General features: G+C 35.5%; 1 protein-coding gene across 1 annotated transcript in view; it reads left to right on the top strand.

Annotated features, from left to right (window-relative positions):
- Nucleotides 1-18865, top strand: part of LOC104471648 (golgin subfamily A member 4-like) — a gene marked incomplete at its 5' end in the record, with an annotated part of 40555 nt that overhangs the window by 14747 nt on the left and 6943 nt on the right. Inside the window, 11 exon segments of the mRNA XM_010087047.1 lie at nt 1-42; nt 619-750; nt 1755-1910; nt 2800-7094; nt 7851-7972; nt 9009-9139; nt 12994-13107; nt 15745-15765; nt 15945-16013; nt 16644-16719; nt 17419-17522. The exon segment at nt 1-42 is cut by the window's left edge and continues 24 nt beyond it. Of these exon segments, the coding sequence (XP_010085349.1) occupies nt 1-42; nt 619-750; nt 1755-1910; nt 2800-7094; nt 7851-7972; nt 9009-9139; nt 12994-13107; nt 15745-15765; nt 15945-16013; nt 16644-16719; nt 17419-17522 (5262 nt within the window).

Raw genomic sequence — 18865 nt, forward strand, 5'->3', positions numbered from 1 at the left:
GAGTTAACCAGAGTGAAACAAGAGGTGGTTGAGATTATGAAGGTAAAAGTTGAAACTCACCCTGTATTATTGGCTTTTAATTTAATCATTCAATTACAATTAAACTATAGTTGTAAAATACATTGGTGTATCAGAACTTCGTTAAATTTTTTTTTCTATTTAATAAATTCTATAAAAATTAATTTCTGGGATTAAAGATTTACTTAAGACGAAGTAGAAAACTCCCCATATCGATTTTTTTTTTTTTTTTTTTTTTTGCTAACCATTTAGAATCAGTACATTGGAGGCATGTAAAATGAAAATTATTGCTTTGTTTCACCGTATTTAATAAAATTATTTACTAGAAGTACACTTGAGACTTTAAAAGGAGTCAAGAAAGAAGTTAATGGCAGAACTGTGAAAGGGTTGAGAAGGAAGATTGCATAATTTCAAGCTTGAAAATAAGAACTGTCAGAGCTTAATATTAAGCGCTCCAAGTGATTGTTACTTATTCAAAGAGAGCAAAGAGATGGTTCTGGTTTCCTCTCTCTGCTGAACTGCTTTTCTTATTAAGAAATAATACAAAGTGGTTTATTATTTAATATTTTGAAATTATTTTTTTCTGACCTTGATTCACAGAAGTCTTCAGAGGAGCGTGTTGCTGAACTGGAAAAATTCCATAAAAAAGAAATGGCTAGCAAAGATCAGGAGCTAAATGAGAGATTACAGGCCCAAGAAAAGGCATTCCAGGAGAAGATGAAGACAGCTCTTGTAAGTATCCCTTAAATGTGTAGAAAGATATTTCTCCATGTGTGAGGCGGGACTAGAAGTCTCAATCTGACCCTATTCTGCAATGAGAGTCCTTTTGTGTTCAAAGGTCTGACTGTCCTCCAAAAGTCAAAGGGCTCGGAGACTTCAGCAACATGAAGGGAAAGCAGCAGCAATGATCCAGACAGGATAATGATAATTAATCACTATCACTACTCACTAGCAGCTGCAACTTGTGGGAAGGACTTCCTTTTTTGAAAATTCTTCTTGTTAGACTTGTGTTTTTTTAATTTCTTCCTCTGGATCATTGATGATTAGCCATAGCATCTAGAGGAAAAGAGGTACAAAGAATGAGGCTGTTATTTGAGAAGTGTTGGTATCATTAGGTCTGGTTGTGTTATGTGAACAGGGTTAACTATTCATAGTGTTTGACCTAAGAAAAAAAATTTCTCTTAGGTCAGGCTGGGATTCTTTGCTCTTTTTCATAAGCTGTAATCTACTTTACATCATCAGTAATTTTACTTAACAAACAGTAGATTCTCTTTTGTGCTCCTCCACGATGGTTGGTGACTAGGACTGAGGGACTTTGACAGTCCTTTCCTGACTATATTTTTCTACCTGTTTCTCAGGTTATTTTTTTAATTATAAGGAACAGAAACTTTAAAACACGTTAGCAGTGGAATCAAGTGAGGACAGACCTTTATTCCTCCAAGGTCTTACTCTCAATTAATCATGGCAAACAAGTGAAAATGAAAGGCTGGATTTCATTACATTTTTCATACAAAGCGAAGTAGAAGACAAGTGGTTCCCAAGAAGAGAAAATGGAAGTGATTTATAACAATTTTGTTTTCATGGATGAAATACAAACTTTATATGTATTTGGAGAAAATACAGGTGTTTAGTGTATGACTCCTATTAACTGGTTTGTAAATATCCTATTACACTGTTTTTGAAGGTGTGATGCCTATATGTATATTTTATTGGTTTAATTATAATTTTTGATACAGGAAAAAAATCAGAGTGAGTGTTTAAAAACCCTTCAAGAACAAGAGCAGCAAGAATCCCTCGCCTTAGAAGAATTAGAGCTGCAGAAGAAAGCAATACAGTCAGAGTGTGAGAAGAAAGTGCAGAAGATGCATCAAGAAGTAGAGACTTATAGAACTGTGAGTAAAGATTCTGAAAGGGTTAAACATTTACAATAATTCCTTCCAGTATATGTTTAACTGTGACAAGTTTACAAATACTGTGGATTTATTGTGATTGGGTTGTACTTCTATCACAATGCTTCTTGTAGTGACAGAAATTTAATGTATTGCCATGGTATGCTGCAGTCTCTAGTTTTTTACAAGATTATATGGCAAAATATGGAAATACATTCACTTTATATCATAGCATGGGATAGGAATTTGTATCCATCTACATAGTTTTTATGTATGTTGTATGGGAAAGTTGAACTTTAAACTATTTAACTTCTGGGTACCGCTACCATAGAAACTCTTATAAGGATACTCGAGTAAGTAAAAATTTGCTTAAATTTTTGAAGTGTCCTTTGCTTTATGTAAGATTGTATTATCTGCTAATGCAAGTTTGTACATTCTTCCAGCACTCTCAAATGTTAGTTTGGAAGTTTTGCCTACAGAAGCATTTTAACTTTGCAGCAGCATTTCCGTGAGAGGTGGAATTAAGACAAATCAGTAGATATGTGCAGAGCTCCATAATATTTGTGTAGACTTTTGAAATCTTTCATCCTGTGTGTAGCTTAATAAGAATATGTGAACATCTCTCATAAATGTCATGTGAATTATTTTATTTGAATTAGTTTAATTCTTTCCAAGTTTTGATTGTATGTATTTTCACTGCAGTGAAATAGAAAAGGAAGAAAGTTTAGAGCGAACTACATGAATGTAAGGCTTATATTTAAAAAAAATGTATATTCACTAAAAATAATTAAATAAGTGACTTGTTATGTGAACCTTGTGAGATTTTTAAAAATTTAGTCAACTTGTTATCTTATGAATATTCATATTATTTTAAAACTGTGTCCTCTAACAGAGGATTCTTGAACTGGAAAGCTCCCTTGCAAAGTATTCACAAGATGACAGAAGGCAATCAGAGGAATTAAGTAGTCTGATGGAGTCTGAAAAAAAGCAGCACAATAAAGAAATCAATGATATAGTTGAAAAACACAAGAAAGAATTGGAGAACGTGAAACAGCAGCAGGAAAAGTTTTGGACAGAAAAGCTTCAAATCTTAAAGCAGCAGCAAGTAACTGAAATAGAAAAAATGAGAGAGAAACAAGAACAAGAGATGGATACAATTGTAAAAGAGAAAGAATCAGTTTTCCTTGCACACATAGAAGAAATGAATGAAAAAACGTTAGAAAAACTTGATGTGAAACAAACAGAATTAGAAGCACTGTCTTCGGAGCTATCAGAAGCACTAAAAATACGTCATGATTTAGAACAAGAGCTCTCAGAGTTGAACGCTAAAATGCGCGAAGCAAAGCAAGAATTGGAAGGAAAGCTGGAAGAAGAGAGGAAACGGCATAATGAAGAGGTTGAAATGATGTTAAAAGAGCATGAAATGTCTATTCAAGGTGTTGAGAAGGTACTCAAAGAGGAACTCAACAAACTGAAACAATCATTGGAGGAGAAAGACAGACATCTGGAGGAACTAAAAGCACATGAACAGAAACTAAAGCAATCTGCAGAAAGATCTGAAGCTGAACTTGTCCAAGTGTCTGCAAAGCTAGAGGAGCTTTCAGAGAGTCATCGGAGTTCTTCTAATGAGCAGGCAAAGAGTTATGAAGAGGAAGTAGCAAAGCTGCAGCAAAAGCTGACAGATCTTGAAGGTGAAAAGTTGCAACTTAGTGAGCAGCTAGAAGGAACTGAATCCCAGCTGAATGAAGTCAAGAAGGAGTTAGAGGCATACATCTCTCAGGTACATGACCTGAAGCAGCATTTGCATGAACAAAGCAATGAAAATACACAAAAACTAACCTCACTAACACAACAGTATGAATGTCAATTGAAGGATCTACAAAGGGAGGCTGATGAGACAAAGAGAAGTCTAAATGAGCGGGAAAATGAAATTGAACATACAAAGAAGTTACAGAACAAGCAAGTGGAAGAGCTTAACCAGAAGCTGTTGGCTGCAGAGGAGAGAATTAGCACTTTACAAGGAGAATACGAAAGTAAACTCAAACGTCAGGAGAACAAAATGGAGAAAATTAAACAGAAATCAAAAGGTATGCAGGAAACTTTCAAACAGAAACTTGCTGAACAGGAAGCTAAACTGAAAAAAGAGCTTGAAAACAAGCAGTTAGAGTTCAGTCAGAAAGAGAGCGAATTCAATGCTAAAATGTTGGAAATGGCACACACCAGCTCAGCCGGAATCAATGATGCTGTGTCAAAACTGGAATCTAATCAGAAAGAGCAACTCGAGAGTCTTATTGAGGCTCATAGGAGGGAGTTGGAAGAAATTACCCAGAGTTGGGAAAAGAAACTCAATCAGCAGATTGAAGAGCTCCAGGAAAAACGTGAAATGGAACTGCAAGAGAAAGAGCAGGAAGTTGGAGACCTGAAACAGCAACTTGCCACCTTCAGTGCTGAGAAGGAGGGCTCCAGAAGAGAAATAACCCAACTGAAGGAAGAACAGGTGAAAAGGGAAGAGACCCTGATGGAACTGCAAGAACAACTGAGGCAGTCAGAGGCTAAGGTGAATGTTTTGTCAGATAAGGAAAGTGAGCTGAAAACACAGTTGAAAAAATTGGAAAGTGATCTAAATCAATCCCTGAAGGAACAATCAGGACTTCAGGAACAGCTCAGTAAACAGAGAGAAGTGGAAGAAAAGGACAAAGCCAAAATTACTGAGCTGGCTGATACACTGGAAACACTTGAAAAGAAGCTGCAAACTGTGCAGTCTTCTCAGTATAAAGATCATGAAAATTATGAGAAAAAAATAGAGGCAATTCAGCTAAAAGAAGCTGAGTTTAAAAGGCAGTCAGGAGAACTTGCGGCCCAGTTAGATGCTTACTGGAAGAATGCTGAAGCTTTATTGCAAACAAAAAGCAATGAATTAATTGAAAAATGTAATGAAAAAATCAGCGTAGTGACATGCAAAATTGCAGATTGTGAGCGCCAAACTGCAAAAGTTAAAGAAGCAGTATTAATTAAAACGAGAAAGATTCCTGAACTAGAAGCTCAACTTAGAGAAATAACAGAGCATCACTCTGTTGCGAGTACTTCTCTGCAAAAGTCAATGCAACAGCTGCAAGAGAAGGACAATTTAATTATGTCCATGAGAGCTGATATTGAAGGACTTGTAACAGAAAAGGAACAATTGCAAAAAGAGGGAGGGCATCAGAAGCAAGCAGCATCAGAAAAAGAAACTTGCATAACACAGCTGAGGAAAGAGTTATCTGAAAATATCAATGCTGTCACTTCAATGAGGGAGGAACTCCAGGAAAAAGAATCTGAGATATGTGCTCTCAACAAAACAATTTGTGACCTTAATGTTAGACTTGAAAGCACAGTCAGTATAACAGAGAAGGAAGCAGCCATGTCTCTGTTAAGCAAGCAACATCAAGAGGATCAATTGCAGTTGTTAAACCAGGTACAGGAGTTATCATCCCGAGTTGAAGTGCTGAGTCAGGAAAAAGCATCAGCTCTCGAGCAGATAAATCATTGCACAGCGAAGCTGTCAGAGTGGAAGAAAAAAGCACAAACCAGATTTACACAAAATCATGATACCATTAAAGATTTGCAGAGCAAACTTGAGTTAAGCAATATTGAAGCCAATAAAAAAGATGAAGAGTTAAATAAACTGAAGGAGCAGCTGGCTAAACAAAGCAAGAATCTCGATAGTTTAAAAAGTGAATTGGAACAAAAGCAAAACAGGAGGGAAAAGCAAGAAAGTGAGTTAACTGTGAAGTTAAAAAACCAAGCAGCAAGAATTGCTGAACTAGAAGAACACATTGCTCAGAAAACTTCAGAAAATGATTCCTTGATGGAGGAACTTAAAAAGTATAATGAACAAAAAGACATAGAGCAAAAAGAGATAGCTTGGCAACTCCAGCAGGCGGAGAAGGTGGCTTTTGAAAAGGACAATAGATTTAAGGAGGCTGAAGAGAAAGCGCTTAACCTTGAGAAGCAAATATGTTCACTGAAGGCTGAATTTGAAGCAAAGGAGAGGGAATTTGATCAAATGAAGTCCACAATACTTAAAAGCAAAGAGGAAGAACTGAAAGAGTTAGAAGAGAGACTGAATGCAGAGAACAGCACCAAGCTGGCAGATGTGAAAAAGAAGGCAGAGCAAAAAATTGGTTCTATTAAAAGGCAGTTGAGGTCTCAGATGGAAGAAAAGGAACAACAATTTAAGCAAGATAGAGAGAATCAGTTAAGAGACTTGGAACAAATTGTACAGGACAAAGAGGCTAAAATTGCATCCTTAGAAGAAAAAATTAAATCAACAAGAGATTCTGCAGAATTAGAGAAAGAAATGCTGCAAAAAGTAGAGAGTGTAAAAGCTGCTATAGAACAAGAAAAAAATAACATGCTTGAGAGTGTCCAACAGACATACGAAGAGAAAATGCATGTGTTACAAAAGGGCTTAACTGAAAAAGATGAATTGTTGCAAAAGTATGAAAAGGAACAACGAGAGAATAATGACTCTCGTCTAGAACTGCAAAACAAACAGGAAGAACTCCTTAAAAAACTAGAATGTGTTGAGAAGAGCCATCAGGAGGAGCAGAGTAGGACTGAAAGCCTCAGGAAAGAACTTGAGGAGCAAATCCAAAAATACTCATTGTTGGTGGATGAGCACGCACGTTGTGGTGCTGATTTAGCAAACACTAGGGAAGAATTAAAAGCTAAAGAACAAAACCATCTTGATATGGAGAATGTGATTGGAGACTTACAGAAAAAATTGCAGGAAAAGGAGACAGTCGGTCAATCTTTAGAACAGAAGGTGAAAGAGTTGGAAAATAACCTAGAGAAGGAACATGAAACACATAAGATTGAAATGGAAGATATGAGTTTGAGATATGAAGAAAAGCTAAAAAGTCTACAGCAACAGTTGGATGAAAGAAATGACAGTCTGAAAGCTTTTGAGGAAAATGCTGAAGAAAAGGATAAATCTGGTTTGGAGCTGCAGAAGTTACTAGGTGATATGCAGAACCAGCAGAAGGACTTGCAGGCTAAACTGGAAGAGGCTGAAAGGGAGAAACAGAAACTACGCAAAGAAGTGAATAATCTTCAAAAAGACTTACGTACTCTGCAAAAAGAACATCAGCAGGAGCTTGACATAGTAAAGAAGGAGTCCTTAGAAGAAATGGAGCAGAAAATCAGGTAAATTCTCTGTTCCTGGTCTCATTACCATTACTTTGCTTTATCTTTAACCACTAAAACCTCATTAATACTTTTTTAAAGCTCAATTTGTAACACTGAAATAATGAGCAGTATTTTTCTGTCATTTTTCTAAACAGAGAAACAGCAAGAAAAGATCTACTTGAAAGTAGCACTTCATGAACACATGAAACACTGTTTGAGGCATCAATTTAAAAAGGGGGTTGGCTTTTTGTGAAGTAATACTGCTTTTGATTTGGTTTAGTGATGGTCATTTTCAGCATTGACAGACCGTAAAATATAATTCTGTTTTCTTCAAACAGGAAACAAACTTCTTAAAACTTAGCACTGAGAGCTTCATGTTCAAATGATCTCAAGAGTTGTTCATATGTAGTGCACAAAAATGTGATATGCTGCTCAGCACTCTGTTTTCTCAAGCAAGGAATTCCCTAAAAATTCTGCTTTCATGCAGCACATTCTTTACTTCCTTCTTGATCTTCCTGAGCAAAAACTCTGTATCTTTTGGAAGGGTTCAGTTCTGGGTTGTTTTTTGTATGAAACACCTATGTCTTCCAGGTGCATTCAATAGGAGGGGTACAAAAAGCCTCCCTGAATCCCACAGAATTAATCTAATTCAAAACCATCCTATTCTAAAATAGTTTTGGAGAAATTCTCGGATCTCCTACCTTGCTAAACTGTTCTAGCACTCTCTTTAAACATTTTATTTCCTCACTGTATTTTTTGAACATTTTTGTACAGATATGAACAAGAAGACATTGAGTTAAAGCACAACTCCACCTTAAAGCAGTTAATGAGAGAGTTCAATACTCAGCTGGCTCAGAAAGAAAGAGAATTGGAAACCGCAGTGCAAGAGACTATCAGTAAGTGAAATACTAATACAACTGTAATCAGTAAAATAGCCAGAAAACCAATCTTCAGATGTTTTGGAGAAGGAATTTTACCTTGGATTCTGATAAAGACAGCATGTGTTTTATGACTGCCTAGAGAACTTGGGGAAAGTACTTCCCTTGCTCGGGAAATAACATAAAAATGTTAATTGTAGCACAATTAGGAAAACACGTATGTAGCTGTTCTTCCTTACCCTGCAGGATGGATCTTTGATCTAGCACTCTGCTTTCATTTGTCATGGCAAGAGCTACCCATTATAGCCATAGGTACTTGTTTTTTTATCATATGTACAAAGGAAAAAAAAAAATAGAATAAGGTTTGAGAGGTGAAAGCACATTGGTAAGTTTTCATTTTAATACTACTTTGTCTGCAGCAGTATACACCTTTCACTCTCAATTTTTTAATATATGCCACTGAAGAGTGCCTTTTAGAGAAACTTGGATCCATCTGGGAATTGGAATTGCATTTTCTTAGCTGCGTCTTGCAGACTTTGTTCACTGTAACCACTAACAGGTACCAACTGGATATGATGTCGGATTGCTGTACCATGTGGTTATAGATGGAGTACAGCATATTTCAGCTTCTTTTCTCTGTCTTTTGCCACCATCGTGTAGGCTGGAGTATCTTTTGACTCCACAGTAACTGGAAGTATCCCTGCAAGTGAGGAATTTCTGAAGATTTGCAGATGTTTCAATCACTTCCCTAGATAGAGTAGCAGGTAGAATTAGTTGATAAATATTGGTTGTGGTCTTAACTTTTAGAGGATAGTTGCAGCATCAGGTAGAAAAAATTACTCTGGATACCAAACTAGAGACAACAAACTTAATACATATTAGGATCAAGTGACATAATTATCACTGACAGTGTGGAAAAAATGAATTTTCTTGACAGGTTTTCCTTATAGATGCCTTCCACTGTTGTCTTTAAGTTTTTTTTAATACTGTTGTGCCATAATTTAACAAAATAAATATGCTTTTTTTTAATATCGCCTGACTTTTTTTTTTATAGGTAAAGCCCAGGAAGTAGAAGCTGAATTGATAGAAAATCATCACATAGAGACAACACAGTTGCACAAAAAAATTGCTGAAAAAGATGATGATCTAAAAAGAACGGTGAAAAAATATGAAGAAATCCTTGAGGTATCTTTTGGAAAAGTGATAAGACTACATACATTTCAAAATAACTCCTCCCCTTTTTTCATTGCACAGCTAGGCAGAAAAACTATATAATTTTTTTTCTAGCAAAGATCTTACTGCTTGAATTACACTTGATATGTGTGGTAACCTAGCTTGCAATTAAAATATTTGTTACTGTGTTTTATGAACATGAAGGAACACAAAAAATTAAGCCTCAGCTCTGATCATACACTAAAAATTATACAGTCAGGTCCTTACATCCTTGAGCAATTCGTGTTCCGGATTGAAACAAGGAAAGTGAGTTAAAGCTAAGCTTTACTAGAGTTCTGGTGGTGGTGTGTTGTATCTTTTAAGGATTTAAATACAGGGTCAGCCTCACTCTATAGCTCCTTTCTCTGGTCTGTCCAGATTGGCATCATAGCCCTTTAAAGTAAGGTTCTCTTCTGTGCAGGGTGCAGTCTGTTTGCATAGTTTTTATGCTAGTAAATTTTTAATTTTTACTTATAAGTGAACACTTTGCCTGCATAATATTTGCAGATAGATGTAGTTTTGCTCCAGTAACATTTCAACCAGAAGTTAGCTGCCAACTTTAGTCTAAAGATACTTTACCTTCCAAGGATGCCTCCTGTAAATTGTCCCAGCCCCACATGCATGGCAACAAAAGATCAGATGGTTTTTACTGCTAAATTGTACATCATATTGGGATGCTGGCTTGAATTTTGCTGATCGTAGTCCTGTTTGCACAAAAAAATAAAAAGAATGTACCTTGAATAGAGCCAGTAGTAATCAATGTAAGTGAACTTCTGTTTGTTTATGCTCAGTTACCAGCCCAAAGAGCTACGTGCAGAGCATGACTGAGTGTTTAATACTAAAAATTTCAATCTTGTAGGCAGGTTGGTGTATTCCACTCTGATTTTTGAACTTCTGGCAAGTTGTATGGGGATGGCAGGGTTTTAAATTGAGAGTCCCCTTCTTTTGTTTTCTAACTTAGAAAAATTGCTTGATACAAAAAATAGTTGAGATTATTTTTTTTGTACTATAGGTCTAAATTCTGCATTTCTGGAGGTTTTATATTTCTCTTACCTGAGTGTGCAGTGTGTGCCATTCAGGTCCTTACTTTACAGACCCAAATAGGTCTGTGATGTGAAGTCATGCACGTGTAATTCCTCTCTGTTTTGTGATGCACTCATTCTGTACGTGTGTCAGAAACACACATGCTGTATTCAGTGTATGATCTTGAAGGTTTAGGCTAATTTGACTTCTGTGCAATTGGAGGACAGGAACACTTATTTTTTGCTTCTCATTGATGGTGACAACAGCAGTTGCCTGGAACTGCAATAAGCTTTAGTTTGATAACTTAAATTTTGGAGTGCATGTTTCTTTTTTACATAATGGTATACGTGTGGGGTTTTTTCTGTTATTTTAGGGAAGGAAAAAAATAGTTTAGATTATTTCTTACCTTTTTTACTGAAAATGTATAGCAAGCAGCTCAAAAGTTAAATGTTTATGTTAAACTGAGTGTATTTCATATTCATTGAGATTTCTGATAGAAATAGGAACATATGCATCCGCAGCTGTATAGGTTTTCTCGATTTAGCCTGAAGTTACCAGTTATTATCCCACTTACACCTGACTTGGCTCATGATAGGTTTGAGACATTTCACATCAAGACATTTATGCAGAGAGGTTTTTCTCTGTCATAAATGGTAAGAAAATGAAGCAAAAATAATGCCAATTGCAAGAAAGAATTTTGCTTATATAACTTTGTAGCTCTTTGTTGCATTTTAAACATGTTTAATGATGCTAAAAATCAGTCTTAACTTGATTTGAGTATATATCCTTAAAGACAAGCGGGAATCATTCAGTCTGTTGAACTTGATATGATTTATTTGTGGAGTGCTCCCCTGGTACTTCTCTTGCTTTATCTGGTGTTTTCTTTCATAAAAACTTCTATCGCATAAGTTTTAATGAAAGTCTCCCTAATTAAGTACTTGTAAATCAGCATAGCCTGTAATTTGAGGCCTTAATCTTTTTCTTCAACTAAAGCACATAATTGGAGAAAAAATGAATGTTGTGCTCCACCTAGCTTATTTTAAGCTTATCTGTAAGTTAAAAAAAAAAAACAAAAAAAACCAGAACAACAACAAAAAAACCCAAACAAAGAAAAAACCCAACTAACTTCAGGTGTGTATTCTTTCATTTGTCATAATGCCTCTCATGTGAATACAGGATAAGCCTTATGGTTAAGATTTTGTGAATTACAACTTAATTGAAGTCTTGGTCTATAACTGTAATTAAATCCAAATAGCATGCAGCCTATGCCAGATGTTGCAAGGACAATAAGTTATTATTGCAAATACAGATTCTGTATCATGTTGGAACTCCACATCATCTCTAATTATTTAAAATTTGAAATTAATAGTCTCTATTCAGGGGTTTATAAAAATCATGTCTTCCAGGAAGGACCCATTTGCAGAAGTGTCATTCATCATTTTGAGTTTAATTTCTTTCCTGCATTTCAGCTGCTTTCTATGACTAAGAACGATGTGCATGAAATTTTGATTTATTTCAGTGAACAGTAGTCTAGATGTTGGAAGGTTTTAGATTCTTGGTGTAAAAAAAAACTCAACCAAAACAATCACCACCACCACTATCTCCCCCCAACAGGAAAAAACGAAACCAAACCAAAAGCAAACATACAAACAAAAAACACAAAAAAGGGGAAATACAAGCAACTGAATATGCCAGGTATTGAGGATTTGTAACTAAAGGAGTATAACCATTTATAAAAAAATCTTAGAAAAGGTTAATTGTTAATGGATTTTTGAGGGCACAGAAAAATCATGTGAATGAATTTAAAAGAAAAAAACCACTGGAGGTAGTGATGTTTGAGCAAGGTTCTTACTGAAGATGGATATTCCTAAATGTTCTAGGCTGCAAAACTTGTTCAGGTGCTCTGACTTTCCCTTCACTAGCTTTTGCAGGGGCTGGGTGGGGGGGGTTGCTTTGTTTCTTTTTGGTGGTGATTTTGGAGACAAAATCAGGAGGGTGTTTCATTTTTAAGTAGGGTGCAAGGAATACATTAAAAAGTGGCCTTGAGGGAAATAATTCTTTTTTTACTTATGTCATACCCTCAATCTGTGAAGCCTGGACCAGCTTTGTAGTTCAGCACTTACTTTTCCAGTATCATTTTTATAGTGCTGCTATTCTGTATCACTATAGTTTGTACTCCTGTGATTTTGAATGGAACAAAATTTTGATCAGCAGTTCTGTTCTTGATAACAGTTGATTAATTGTGCTGATTTGTTCTGAAGTACTACTGCAGAGCAGAGCCGGCAGCTCGGTGCCCTGAGTGGTTATAGCACGGGCGAAACTTGACTTTTAGTTAAGTTCAACAGTGGAGACATGCACTTTAAATTGGAGTGCTGTTTTATAAGGATTTAAATCCTTCTCACTTCCAGAGTGCAGAAAATAACTATATCATCGTGTGTCCCTTTCATGAAGGTCATATAAGCAAGCACAGTCTCTCCAGTAACACACTTGCTGGATTATACCTGAATGCTGTTTTAGTGCCTGATAGAAATAGCTCTTTTTTGTAATTTTCAAAAAACTAACTGTAATCCTAACTACATAATCTTAATTGTTGAAGGCCTGCAAAATCTTGTTAAGCTCCTATGTTTATTTCTTGCTCTTTTATGTAGTCCTGTACTGTAACTAGCCTTTATACTGAATTTGAAGCATATTCTTTCTGCATGCAGCATGTCTCTCTTGTTGATTGCTTTCTGTCCACTGTAGTTAAGGTTTTGAGTGGTTAGATGATTAACTGTGTAAGTATTTTTTTTTCATGTATTTTGAAGGCTCGTGAAGAAGAGATGACGGCAAAAGTTCATAAGTTGCAGGCACAGCTAGAAGACTTGCAAAAGCAGTACAGACAAAGGATAGCAGAAGAGGAATGTTGGAACAGTGAAAAAGTGAGCTGGCACTAACATTGATTTTTGTATTTTTAGGTGTGAAGTGCTTAGTCTTCATAAAATTCTGTAGTTTGCTCTTAATTGGATTTTATTTATATATCTGCCCTTCACTTGCCTATACAGTTTCTATTTTAGATGTTAACTTCTTCAAAAGTGAACCTCTTCAGAATCTGCAGTAGTTGATACTACCTTTTCTCGTGGTGTGTTTAAGAAGTCTAGTTGTGTTGTGATTATTAAGGTGGGGGTTTTTTGCCCTCTACATGTGTTTTTTATGTTGATTTTACTGGAAGCCCTTTAGAAGGAAAGGAAGTCGCATTGGGTCATTTTTAGTATGATTTTTTAAAAATTCAAATTCCAAAAGGCTCTGAAAAAATAGTGCCTTGAATGTATCAGTTATGAACAGAGGACTCTGATTACATGCTTTTGTCTTCCTGAGACCACATTTTAGTTTGAGGAATTCTTTGATAAAAATATTACTAGTTATTACTACACTGAGAAGTGGAGAAGTATATGAAGTGTTGAGTCATTGATGAGAATTCATTTAACCTTATTTTGAAATTTTTCCTTTTGGCAACAGGGAGCAATGGGGATACTAAATATGTTTATTTGACATTACAAACCTACAGTACAAATTACCTCACTGTCCTAATGTTTGTCCCTTCTGCCTTGCACTTGCTTACAACGCCCTTTATATTACTCTCATTAACTATTCCATGACATTTCATAACAGGAAAAGCAGAAATATTTGTATTAGACTGCCTTGTATTCTTAATCGCTGTTGTCCACCCACTGATGATAAGCTGACATAATCTTATTATCTGGAGGAAGATTCTTTAAGAGACTCCTAAACCCTAAAATGTGATTCTGAAAAGTATGAAGAGTACTTTATCTTCAGAACTTCTTCATTAACCGTTTTACTACTTACTTTGTTATGGAAGTCAGCTATAAATACAGGGAGTCATTTAGCACCATATTGTACATGTGTCTTTGGGATTATGTATTTACTGATAGGACATGAAAGTTATATCTATCTACCAGCAATGATATTTCATGTATTTCTCAATTCTTCCCAGAAATGCGTTGCACAGATTTGAATATTGCAAATACTACATCTCTATGTAAAGATGAATCTACTTAGAGTAAACCAAATAAACAGCTAATTTTGCCTGTCTTTGGAATCTTGTCCACAGTTCTCCACTCCTTGGAGTTTCCATGGCAGACTTTGGAGAAACTCAAAGGAGTTGTTCCATCTGTGGAGAGTATAAACCAATTGAGAGAACTCCATTGCTGGTAAATAGCTTTGTTTTAAAGGATAAATGATGTCTTGTTTGGAGGGGAGGAAAACCAGGCTGTGTGAAGTGCATGTACTACGTACAGTTTAAGTGTCTGGATTGAAAATGCTTGCAGAATAAAATTGGGATTTTTTTGGTCGGTGTAAGGCAGTTAAATATCTGTTATTTTACTAGCATACAGGCATCAAGCTTTCCTGAGTAATTTTGAGAATTCCAACTAAATTCAAACTTAGCAAATTGTTCACAAGCTTTCTTTTGCATAGCTCAGATTTAACTGAATGTGAATTTCATATTTCATACTATTTGCCATGGTGACTTCATCTCACAACAACATAACTATTCTAATAGCCAGATTATGCTACTGTACAGATAGCTTCTGGTGCATTTTCTGGTCCAGTCAAAGCTGAAATATTTAGTGTGCTGTGAATAAGTGGGCTTCCAGGTCTTGTTTTATCAGTATTTCAGAACTGAATTATCACTCTTTGACACAGTCTGTTCTGGGGTCAAGACGTAGTTTTCTTTTTTTCTCCTTAGAAATTAAGAGTTGTTGTTCTTAATTCTTACCTGACTTAATTTATCTGTTGCCTGTCCTCGCTATGCCTGTAGGAATCTAATTATGTTATTACCTGGTACAATAGCGTTTATGTGCAACTGATACAGTAGCATATATGTGCAACGTTACAGAGCTAGATGAGAAAATTGGACAGGGCCTGTGGACCTTGTCCACATACCAGAGCAGAAGTGTACAGAATTTGCACGTAAAATGCAAATTTTACATCTACATTCAAATGAATTCCCTCATCCTGTATTTGCTATGCTATCTTTTGTCTCTGTTTATTTCTTCTTTTGTTGCTTTGTAACGTTTTTCTCTTTCGTGATTTGTTTGTTTGGTTTATTTCCCTTCAGCACTTGTAGTAAAACAACTCGGAAGCCTTCCATTGACTGGAAACAACTTTTTGTGGGCAATTCTTACATTTCTTTTCCAAAGTTGGAGTCTCCCAAGTCACAGAATTTTTGTCTTATAAAATAATCTCATGTGCTTCATGCTCATTCAATTATTATTAATCTCCAATATGGATTTTGTAAAGATTTGGAAATACTAGGTTCTTGAAGTTATATTTATGATAATTGTCGTACAGAATCAAATGAGAGAATTTAAATATAAGCTTTATGTATTGTCAATACAAAAAAGTTAAACTCTCTTTATGGAGCTACTTATTTTTATAAATCAACACACCGTATCAGAACTAGATGATTGATATTTCTTTTTTTACCTGTGTCCAGTGCTTGATGTACTCAGTATTTTTCATACCTTCTAATCTAAATTTTTTTGTTGTTGTTCTAGGTCACAATATCAGAACTTCAGGTGAGCCTTAAATTTTATTTATTTTGCTCTTTAGATAATTCTATTTCACAGCAGTTTGAAAGCAGAAATGCTGCTTATAAGTTTGTGTGCGCTAAAAGGAGAAAGGTTTATTGAAAAGATACCTGTGGGTATATCTGCAGCAGTTTCTTGATGATTCCCACATGTGGCTGTTATTTCAGGCACAGCTTGCACAGAAGACAACACTAGTCAATGATTCAAAACTGAAAGAGCAAGAGTTCAGAGAGCAGGTAAGGGTGCTGTTTGAACAAGTAAAAAGTACTCTTGTTTGATACTTTGCATTTACAGTCGTAAAAGGTTTGTTTTTTTCAAGTGAGGATGTAGCACATCTCCACACGGGTACTATGGAAATAATACGCATGTGGAATAGTTTTGACTCAGTTGCTCCCAAAATATCTGTGCACTTTACAAAGTACTCCTCTGTCCCTTGAGGCTGAAAATACATGTTTGTGATGCAGGTTAGCGGAATATTTGCACAGTGAAAAATGGAACAATACACTTCATAAAATTACAGATCTTTTCTTTTTCTAAACTGAACCTTTTTTGATGTTAAGTACAATGTTGTAATTTTCTTTTTTTATATATGCTTATGTGTATAAAATAGACACGTGTGTATCTATATAAATGCATATATATGCGCAACATTTGCTGTAGATATGCATATATACACGTGTACACACATTTCCTTAAATAGTATAGGGAAGGTTTTTAATAACACAGTTTTTAATGTTTTCCTTCCTTAAAAGCAAATATGTTTTTCTTTCATAGAAGGCAATGATGTTTAGTTAAAAAGTGTTTCAGTTGTGCTTATTTTATTTCCTTGTGAACACCATTTATCATTTTGACTGTTCTCTATTTAGATTCATGTACTGGAAGACCGGCTGAAAAATTATGAGAAGAATACGTACGTCACATCAGTCAGAACACCGTACGGAGGTAAGTACACAGTTTTCATCACAAATAAGTTTTTATTTGTTTGAAAGATATGCTTTGGTTTAGGCAATTTGTTAAAATGTCAGTCTCTTTAAAACTCGTATAATATTTTTATGACATCTTATCCTTGTTTTGTCTTGTCTGTTTAATAATAGAGCTGATGTGTGATTTCAGGTGAGCAAATCACACAGCATTTTGTTTGATGCTTGTTTTTATGACTTCCAGTTAAAAGAGCTCTATATCAGTTCTTAAGCTTTTTGTATCCTCAGGGGTAGTGGTAAAGGCAGTGGCACTTGAAAGTGGGTCAGAGAGCAATTGTCCATTTGTCTTGGATAATTAAATATACATTTTATGACTCTTTAATAAAAATTCTTAACAATACAAATATTAGATTTTACAGGTTTTTCTTGTGTTACATGTCTGGGCTTTTACTCTTCTTGTTTGCAAGATCTCCTGCTCGGACACAGTAATAAATAAAATAAAATTTCAGTAAAAAAATGTTTCCTGATGTCAAGTCCAAACCTCCACTGACAGACACAGCTTTGAGCCATTCCCACACGTCCTGGTATGAGGGAGATCAGCAGCTCCCTCTCCACTTCCCCTCCTCAGGAAGCTGTAGAGAGCAGTGAGGTTGCCCCTCAGAAACTTAGACTCATATGAGTGACTCACAGTATAAGTATTCTCTTATTTTTGTTTGCACAGATAATAATCTTCACCATACTGACGTTTCCCTCTTTGGGGAGCCTACTGAGTTTGAATACTTGAGGAAAGTGCTCTTTGAATATATGATGGGTCGTGAGACAAAGGTATGGAATGATGACATTGGATTCAAGTTAGAATACGGTTTAACATCCTTGCTTTATAGGTTGGAAATGCCATGTGTTTGTGATTCATTAAATGCTGTTTATTGCTGACACAGGATTTGGTAGGCTTTCAAATTTTTTTTCCAAAGAGACATGATCCATCCATTAAAAACTTTGTCAACATGCCAAGATGACTGGCAGGAGAAGGGGTGTTGTCACATCTCTCACCAATGTACCTGTGAAGACAAAAACCTTTATAGATGCGTACGGTTTTACTAACAAAAGTCCTGTTGTCGGTCAAGCTTAAAGTACTGTGAAAACTGGTATGTGCAGTATTATCGCAAGTGTTATTTTGATGTCATCTTGGTAAGTCACAGTTGGATTAAATAGTAGTTTGATAGTAGCTCTGAAGATGGTAAAATATCTCTTTAATTGTTGCTTAAAGATGTTTTATAGGGCTCCCAAATCGGTATACTTTAGAGTATTAATTTACTCTGAAAAGAAGTGAAAAACTGCACAGTAGGCTGCTTGTGGTTTGCTGCAAGCTTGTGAAATCATTCCTAAGTTGGAATTTTACTAGCTTGTAAGCATACTGATGCTTAGAGACTGACCAGGTCAAAAGAGGTATGTCATAACACAAACATTTTTCTTGGATGATAAATGCTATGTGGATGAATTTTTTTCTTTTTTTTTTTTTTTTCCTCTCCTTCCTGGAGTTCTTCCATTCTTTGTTGCCCTGCTTTCAACTTGGACTACTATTAAACAAAGAGGTTTTATGTAGATTTCTATGTTAATTAGCTTTGTTCTCATTGTGCTCTGTACAGAAGAGAACTTGGTCTGTACAGGACATCTTGTCCTTATAGGTTTCCTCTTTCTCTCTCTTTTTATCCCATTTTTCACTTTGATATTAATTCCTTTTTTATTAAAAATACAAATCCCTGATCCAAAAACCCCAGAATCACTAGGTACCTTCTGTTCACAAGCCTGTGACTCATTAGACGGCTCTCCTACTTTAAAAACAAACAACTGAAATTGTTAAAGAAAAATACGCACATTACTGGATTTTATGATTTTGAATTGTGAGGGACTTAGACAAGTGAAAATGCTAAAAAAGATGCCAGCAAGTTTCAGCTTCAAGCAAGTCTTGAGACAGCTGGAGATGACCGTTGCAAATAGCTGATACACATAGCAAATTTGCATTCAAGAAAACCTCATTTGAAACCTCTTTTGCACTCATTAAGGCTATTTCTTAACTGATCTTCAAAACAGTACTATACATGCCTCAAAACTTTGTATTATAAAATTTTGAGGGCTTTTTTTCCTTTTTAACAGTGATGTACTGAAAT

The sequence above is a fragment of the Pterocles gutturalis genome, unplaced genomic scaffold, assembly GCF_000699245.1.
Source record: "Pterocles gutturalis isolate BGI_N339 unplaced genomic scaffold, ASM69924v1 scaffold38971, whole genome shotgun sequence".
Taxonomy (NCBI): domain Eukaryota; kingdom Metazoa; phylum Chordata; class Aves; order Pterocliformes; family Pteroclidae; genus Pterocles; species Pterocles gutturalis.